At 38.0% G+C, this 9,211-nt stretch overlaps 1 protein-coding gene across 1 annotated transcript; it reads left to right on the plus strand.

Annotated features, from left to right (window-relative positions):
* The first annotated feature begins 397 nt into the window (after nucleotides 1-397).
* On the plus strand, nucleotides 398-8,992 carry LOC109472037 (CD209 antigen-like). Its single transcript, XM_019771613.1, has 10 exons — nucleotides 398-459; nucleotides 1,161-1,311; nucleotides 2,889-3,067; nucleotides 3,859-4,024; nucleotides 5,774-5,805; nucleotides 5,945-6,298; nucleotides 6,899-7,018; nucleotides 7,443-7,611; nucleotides 8,093-8,527; nucleotides 8,925-8,992. Exons 1-10 carry the CDS (start codon nucleotides 430-432, stop codon nucleotides 8,930-8,932), a joined length of 1,644 nt encoding a protein of 547 aa, XP_019627172.1. The 5' UTR covers nucleotides 398-429; the 3' UTR covers nucleotides 8,933-8,992.
* The last annotated feature ends 219 nt before the right edge of the window (nucleotides 8,993-9,211 follow it).

The raw sequence follows: 9,211 nt of genomic DNA on the forward strand, positions 1-9,211 counted from the left end.
ATATATATATATATTATTATTATTATTATTATTATTATTATTATTATTATTATTATTATTATTATTATTATTATTATTATTATTATTATTATTATTATTATTATTATTATTATTATTATTATTATTATTATTATTATTATTATTATTATTATTATTATTATTATTATTTTCCATTATCATTATTTTCCATTATCATTATTTTCCATTATCATTATTTTCCATTATCTATTATTTTCCATTATCATTATTTTCCATTATCATTATTTTCCATTATCATTATTTTCCATTATCATTATTATTATTATTTTGTCATCATGATTATTATATTATCATGATTATTATATTATCATTATTATTATATTATCATTATTATCATTATTATTGTAGACGAAAAAAACGCTGGTTCCCGAGGAGCCTGATGATGGTATTATGAAGACTAAAGGTTGTGGAAACCATCAGGTACAAATGATACATGTAGTACAACATATGCGGTTTACAACTACATCTCATAGAAAGTACGATAAAAACCTTATACAACTAAACCCCTTAAAACAATACATCAGAATTAGGCCACGACTACATTTCCATACGAATTGTATCAAGTTTGAGTCAACTTTATTTGCTAGCCACTCCCCGACCAACTCCTGAAAACCATCCAACAATAGGTAAACTTTCCGCCACGAACCAAATGTTTCAAACAGTTTTTGAAACATTAATTTCGCTAAGGCAACCGTAGTCAAATTCTAGCGCACAAGCTACCTGACCTACTCCTAACTATGGTCGGGAAGGGGCGTACTATGTTACAGTCATGTACGGCCAAGCTATCATGTAAGTGACAGGGCTTTACGCGTGCGGCATTTCCTGTGTTTACGTTTCATTTTTGTAGTGCAAGCACAAGTACAATTAACGTATACTATTGTTTTTCTTTAAGTTTAACTGTAGTAATGAATAGGAACAAAAGGTTAAATAGGGTTTTGTAATTTGTAAGGTTTTTTTTTAATTTTAATGGCAGTATTAGTGGTTTAGTCATGTTTTTGATATGACTGGTACTAATAACAATAGATAGAACGATCATGACTTTTACTCGATGTTTGTAGTTGTTAACGGACTTCCCCAAGTAACTTTTCTTTTGTTGTTAAAGTCATTACGATTTCTTGTAGAATGGAGACCAGTGGGGAACGCCTGAACATGACAACTGTTACTGCCAAGGACAGGACCGTTTCTGCTATCGTGTGGAATGTCTTCCAGGTTCTGAGATTGTCCAAGCCGACGCCAATAGCTTGTGGGAGTGTCCTGATGGTTTTTCTTCAGGTGATAGTAGACACATGCGTGTGTTTCGATGACAGACATACAACAAGCCGAGTGCGATTTTTTTTTATATAAGTCAGTCAACATAAGAAGCATGCAACTTCCCACTACTGGACGTAGAATCAACTCTGCTGCCCTTCACTCTAAAGTACTCTACTCTACTCTACTCTACTCTACTCTACTCTACTCTACTCTACTCTACTCTACTCTACTCTACTCTACTCTACTCAACTCTGCTCTGCTCTGCTCTGCCCTGCCCTACTCTACTCTACTCTACTCTACTCTACTCTACTCCACTCCACTCCACTCCACTCCACTCCACTCCACTCCACTCCACTCCACTTTACTCTATTCTGCTCTGCTCTACCCTACTCTACTCTACTCTACCCTACCCTACTCTACCCTACTCTACTCTCCTCTACTCTACTCTACTCGACTCGACTCTACTCTACTCTACCCTGCTCTACTCTACTCTACCGTACTCTACTCTACTCTACCCTGATCTACTCTACACAACCCTACTCTACTCTACTCTACTCTACTCGACTCGACTCGACTCTACGGTACTCCAAACTACTCTACTTTACTCTACTCTATTCTACTGTACTGTACTCTACTGTACTCTACTGTACTGTACTGTACTCTACTCTACTCTACTCTACTCAACTCTACTCTACCCTACTCTACTCTACTCTACTCTACTTTACTCTACTCCACTCTACTCTACACTACCTACCCTACCCTACCCTACCCTACCCTACCCTACTCTACTCCACTCCACTCCACTCCACTTCACCCCACACCCCACCCTACCCCACTCCACTCCACTCCACTCTACTCTACTCTACTCTACTCTACTCTACTCTAATCTACTCTACTGTACTCTACTCTACTCTACTCTACCCTACTCTACCCTACTCTACTCTACTCTACTCTACTCTACTCTACTCTACTCTACTCTACTCTACTCTACTCTACTCTATCCTACTCTACTCTACACTACTCTACTCTACTCTACTCTACTCTACCCTACTCTACTCTACTCTACCCTACTCCACTCTACTCTTCTCTACTTTATTCTACTTTATTCTACTGTACTCTACTGCACTGTACTTCACTATACTGTACTGTACTGTACTGTACTGTACTGAACTGTACTCTACTCTACTGTACTCTACTGTACTTATTGTACTCTACTCTACTGTACTGTACTGTACTGTACTCTACTCTTCTGTACTGTACTGTACTCTACCGTACTCTACTCTATTTCTACTGTAGTCTACTCTTTTGTACTCTAACCCTACATAATCCCTCCATAAGGAGCAGATAGGGCCCTCTCTTTACAAAGTGTTACTGTTCATATTTAAACTACAGGGTTGATTAAAACCTGAATAAGAAGTACTGAAAAGAGTTCCGATGTTGCGTCATGTTTGTCCCTATTCTGTAGCAACCCAACATTTAATAAATACCATGTCGACAGTAGAATAGACCAATAGGATTAAAATGCCCCATATTATCAAGACCTATTTTCCTCTCCGTACATACTTGTATGCATTAAATTACAGTACATCTTGCTTCAGGAGGAGGAGAAAATGACGCCGGCATTGGGGAATCTGAAGATGCAGATGAACGTCGTGACTTTGCAGAAGAGGAAAGGGGCCTCTTCTCATGGGGAAAGGGTCGTGGAAGGGGAAAGGGAAAGGGTCGTGGGACAGATGAAAACGGACTCATCACGGCAAAAGGTTGCCAAAACCATCAGGTACATAAACATACAATCAAATTAATTACCAGCTACAGAGTATGTAAATCGGACGATGAAAAAGACATGAATAAATTCCAAACCATATCCCTTCTAGGTGCGAAATACTTGACTGTCATTATTAACACATCAGTAAATGTCAGAAATATTTGAACCTTTCATTTGACACGGAAGAACGTCTCTTGGAATTATTTGTTCCGCAAATTTACTATTTCCATACCATATATCATTTGCATGATGCGTTTGAATTAGCATTATAACAGTTTTGATTGGACAATATTTTCTGGCTAGTTGGGCAGTCCTGTCTGTATTTGAAAGACTATCTAAGGTGTCCTCACTGGATAATTTGGCATTTTAAACCTTTCATCGTTTTGTCACAAAGAAATTCAGAAATAACTGTAGCTGTACTGAATATTGATACCAGGGTACAGAGGGGTTGTGAATATGATTTTATGGACCATATGGATGACGTTATAATATTCTATTGCCCCAAATGTAATTATATTTAGAGCTATTATATACAGCACTTTTGTAGAAATAACTGCAGTAAAAGTATGGTTTTCATGTGCATAATGGTCAAAGCTACAAACGTACGTTTGCACAAATTGATATCTATTAATTACCTGTAGTTATTAGAGAATAACCTAATTACCTAATTAAAATCCTGTTATTCTCTAATAGCTAACATTTGATGCTGCAACTCTCATCAGATGTCTCAAGAAATACTCTTATTGAAAATACATTTACACAAGTAGACTGTGTTTACTTAAAGATGTTAATTTTTTCTCTAGATTGGAGACCAGTGGGGCACGCCTGAGAACAACAACTGTATCTGCCAAGGTTCAGACCGCACCTGCTATCCTGTCAACTGCCTTCCCGGGTCGGAGATTGTCCGTATAAGTGACGCCGATGGTCCCTGGAACTGTCAAGTTGATTTCTCCACGAGAAGCATAACAGGTGAGGCCTAACTGATTTAGTTTTATGGATGACATCCGCGCGCGCATTGATTTTCGTCTGTTCTGTAGCCTCTGAGACTCTGAACTGGGTGTCATCCTAGGTATATGTAGTCCGTGGTAGCTAGCGACATGGAGCCTGCGGTGACTATGTAGGGTGGCATAAATGCTGTCGAAGCTCCACAAAACGCAAGATCTCAGTACACTACCGACTTATAAATGTCGCAAAGGACCAGAATGTATCGGCTTTTCATAAAATTCGATATCTATACTATCACAGATTCACAATAACAGCTTTCAACTCCTTTTGGTTTAGTAGTATTTGGCATTTTGCTGGAGTATTTTATTCGTCTGCACGCAATAGTTTGGGGGTCTTCGGAGGATGCCATGAATGAAATTACGTCAGTATGGCCTAATGTATTTTTTCTGTGTTACTATATGTCTCTTAATGTCTGTCATTTAGTATGAAAAAAAGGACCTGGTCGGCTTCAAAATGTAGTTTGTAAATAATATTCAAGTGTTGGTTCGAAATTCTTTTTCTGTATACCTGCACTGGTGCAGGTAACATAGAAAATTACCTGCACTAGACATGGCTTACTTGCACCACTTGGAATTTAAAAACATATTTATCATCATAAAAACTGTTAATAAACTTCTACGCTCTTTTTCTTTTATATTTCACGTGTGGTGACAGTCAACGCAGCAAATAAAAATCCACATACATATACATGTGCATATAAACTTAATGCATGGATCGCCCGCATTACAGAAATGTACATACTGTGATGTTTAGTGCATGCGATCTCTGCACATAGAGTCTATGTGTACAATCTCTATTAATTTTCCGAACTGTTAAAGATGGAAATGCTGTTTCGCAACAACAAAACCTAGTCAAAATGAAGCAGTTGAGACAAACTAAATCACACAAAAAGTTGCTCTATTGTTGACAGGGTTCTAGTCTTGATGCACCAGATTAAATTACTTCATCAAAGATGGTCCCCATCTACTAGTCAAACGGCGTTAGATTTTTTAAATCACATTTATTTAAAGATTATTGATTTATTGCACAGACTATTGTTTTTAAAATATCCATTGGCAGATCTACGGGATGCAAAATACAATGACGAATCAGACTGCAAGTACACTTCATACAAATATATGTTGACAGTACTTGGCAATTCAAAAACAAATCAAACTCTATTATTGAATAAATTAGAGATATTTCTTCCGAATGTTTGGAGTGACATCAGTCACTCTTCTTCAGCGTCACTTTTAACGTCATTTATTTTACCTTTTTTTATTAGTGACGTTAATAAAGGGTGACGGGTGCCACTTGGAAGTAATGTCCACAATTTATCCAATAGTAGAATTTGATTTGTCTTTATATATTGTTTACCTGAATGTCTTAATGTCTTACCCCCTTTATTAAACTACTTGGCAACTCATTTCAGTTACAGATGGGTACAGAAATAACCATATTTGGGGCTTGCAGTGTTATTAAATCCATTGAATCAACTTTTATTATCATTAAAGCTAGTTTGTATTCGAAATATCTGTTGCTTATGTGATTATGATGATGGTATCTATTGCTATTTATTTGAATATTTGATTGCATTTACATTGTATTAAGCGTTATAATGTCTGTATGAAATATGTGGTCACGTTATTAGCTAGCAACTGGCTAGTGCCTACATTGAATGGTCCAGCTGCAAAAAAAAGGGTTAAAGTTAAATTAATGTCTTTTGCATTCTAGGATCGGCTGAGATTTTACAGGAAAATGAAAAGGTAATAGCCTATACCCTCCTATATGTAGTTATAATGGTGCATTATTGTTTATTCGATTACCAAGTCTTGATTTCGTGCTTCTTTGTTGCTTGCCCTAAATTCCATATACTAGTAATGCTTACATTTCTCTTTGTGACAGAGAATAGCGGCCCTTGCGGCATTCGGCCTCTTTGCAGGGGTAGTAGGGATAGTCAATTTCATTTGGAGCCGTATCGGGGCTGCAAAAACAACGGCAAAGCTCAACGAAATACAAGACCAGATTCGAGAGCTGGACAAAAAAGTGGACGAGTTGACACAAAGCGTCAGTGGCCTCCAACTGGGGCAGCAGTACCTCCAACAAGTCATCCTGTATGGTAGAGATGAACTACGACTGAGGAACATGCTGGACACTCTTGCTCGGATGCAAGTTAGAAACGGGCGGTACACAGGAACGTACGACATCAAAGGCTGGGCAGACAGCGTGCTGAGTCATGGGTCAGATGGCGTCCAACAGGTACATGTATTAGAAAATAATATTAGATTAGTCAGCAGAGAAGCTAAATATGTGCTTAACCCTTGTCCTGTTGACATTTTTACGCAATATTTTTCAATAATTTCATGTCTTTACCAGGCTATAGACCCACAGAATCCCGGGCCCATTGAGGAACAGTGAAACATTTAGCCATACCCGTTTGTAGGACTACCATATCCGAGAGAACCTTTCCTAACAGAGCAATCTCCCTCTGGAATGGTCTTCCCAGTGATATCCGTACAGCTCACTCCGTTAGCTCATTCAAAAATAAACTCTAAATGTCTGTTTCTCTCCGCCTGCCTAACAGAATTTGTTACATTTCATGATATAGATAAATTTAATTTTATCCTAGAAGGCAATAACCCTTACTGTGTACAAATAGGTAAATATATCAAAGAATGTTTAGCCCTTAGAACAAGTAGTATTAGCTGACCCATCTATAGTTTTGTACGTAGGGTAATTTCGTTGTACCCATGTATATTTGTCTGTATATCTACATGTCTTAGACCTTACGAAAGTCGCTGTACTTTTGTTGTGTCAATAAAGTTCTCTCTATGTCTAAATGTTTTACCGTTTTTGCAGGTAATGTACAATCTGCTAGACATGGTGAAACCACAGTCGGTGCTCTTCGGTGGAAAATCCCTGTTTGAAATATACCACCAACAACTCAAAGACGGGGACCTAACTACGTACAGAGAGAGGGTAACTATCTTTTGCCATTTGTCCTTTTTTATTTTGACTCGTGAGTTTTAAAAATTTAATACGGAAACAACGACAACATCAGCCCAAAATTTGTTGTTTTTGTTTGTTTGTTTGTTGTGAAATGTAACTGTCATTTATATCAGATTGCTATAAAGATGATAACTTCATTATTTTTCTCAGCATCAACCTTACGGGCACTAGGGTTGGAATGGCATGTATATTTATGTTCATGATCTTCTATACATTCTTTATGGCATAAAAATTACCATGGTAGGAGCTTGTTTGGTCGGCTAGCAAGCAAGAAATTTGGCCTATTAGATGCTGGAAATTAAATGTATACTGGCTTGTAAAATTCATTGCCGTGTAGTCATGAGATGATGTAGACTTCGTTTCACGAACAATTAATATTGATCTAATCCTACAGATGCCAAAGAAAGTCACGCAGGTCTATGCTCTGATTGGAGGCGGGTACGCAGTCTGGATCACCGCTCTGCGAATCAAGGGACGAACAAGGGAGATTCCCGGCAAGACACAAGAGGCACAGGAGAAACTTAAGAGTTTGGAACCAAACCTGGAAAAGTACTTTAAGTATGGTAAGTTTAGATGTGTTTCATATTCTAAAGTATATCTCATAACATGTTTTAAACTGGGGTAAATTATGGTTGCATTTGCAGAAGGAAACGTTGTTTTTGCACACTGTTTCTTCTTCCTCTCCTTTTTTTCTGCAAACAAGTAGAGCTAATGACGTGGATCAGACGTCTGTCACCATGGTAACTGGTGCTGTAGCAGACACCATGTAATTTTAGGTTACATTTTGTAGAGAGATAGATGTGGTTGGCCATGGGTTGCTCAACATATACATAATCATATATGAATGTGTGGAATGAGTACGAAAAGTAAAAAAGGGGTACTTTGGTAGGATAGAACATGTAACGATAACCATTATGCATTTTCCAACTTTAATGTTACAGTTACTAGTTGCATTTATAAGTTTAACTTTAGCAAAAGATGCGTTGGATGTCAGCTTTCAAAACTAATAAAAAAATTAACTTTTTTTTACATTCTCTGTTCTAGGTAGCTGCCCCACCAGCTATCAACGGAAGGACAGGACATGCTACAAAGCGTTCAACAGTTTCAAGACCTGGACTGATGCCTCTGCATACTGTCAGGCCGAGGGACCAGGCGGGAAGTTGGCAATGGCAAAAGACAGCAGCACCAACGCATTCTTGATCAGCCTCAAAGATGCTGCAAGTAGTTCATGGGGCTTTTGGTTTGGGCTGAATGATAGGGCAAGGGAGGGGAGCTGGAAATGGCCTGATGGTACCTCTCTGGGGTCGTTCAAATACTGGTCACCGATTGAGCCAAACAATGGGGGTACAAATTGGTGGGGCACACCCTTGGGTAACGAAGACTGTGTGGAGTTTTTCAGGACCGGATGGAGGAACAGTAACTGGAACGACGCTGACTGTGGGAAGACGAGGTACTTCATTTGTGAAAGGAAACCAGAGGGTGAGTCAATGTGATTTCAAATGACTCTTCCTGCTGTTTTCACTGTAATATTACGTCTGTCGATTGCACACTAAATTGGCATGACGCTGATCACGTTGTCATTGAAATATGATATCGCGGTCTAAAATATTTATAAAGTATACGAATTTGCGATTTGTTCAACGTTTGGACTAAATGCTAAAAACGGAGTATTGTAGTTGTTGCTCTCCTTATTTCCATACCTTTGAAGAATTATACCGTTGCTGATTGCTGTTACTGTAACAATACCTTTTCTTAGCATCCTAAGTTGCACTGTTCTTACCTCTTTCCTTTAACTTGCAATTAGCCCTTTATAAGATTTTGCAGTAAAATCATACTTGTTAATGTACTTTCTTTAATTTTGTGTTTTTCATCACAGGACTCTGAAGCCACGCGAAATTTTCTGGAATGGCTCCTTGTGATTTCTGCATTGGGCAGAAATAGTGCATCTATATTCCTCAAATACGCGTAGTGTTCCTTACATGAACGTAGTATTCCTTACGTACACGTAGTGTTCCTTACATACATTGTACACGTAGTATTCCTCAAATACGCGTAGTATTCCTTACATAAACGTAGTATTCCTTACATACATTGTGCACGTAGTGTTCCTTACATACACGTAGTGTTCCTTACATAAACGTAGTATTTCTTACATACATTGTA

Source organism: Branchiostoma belcheri, unplaced genomic scaffold, assembly GCF_001625305.1.
Source record: "Branchiostoma belcheri isolate BF01 breed outbred unplaced genomic scaffold, Haploidv18h27 scaffold262, whole genome shotgun sequence".
Classification (NCBI taxonomy): domain Eukaryota; kingdom Metazoa; phylum Chordata; class Leptocardii; order Amphioxiformes; family Branchiostomatidae; genus Branchiostoma; species Branchiostoma belcheri.

Coding starts and splice junctions, on each gene's coding strand:
- LOC109472037 (XM_019771613.1), top strand. CDS start 430: ATGAAGACTAAAGGTTGTGGAAACCATCAG. Junction 1,312..2,888: donor TCCTGATGGTTTTTCTTCAG/GTGATAGTAGAC, acceptor ATCTTGCTTCAG/GAGGAGGAGAAAATGACGCC. Junction 4,025..5,773: donor CTCCACGAGAAGCATAACAG/GTGAGGCCTAAC, acceptor TTTGCATTCTAG/GATCGGCTGAGATTTTACAG.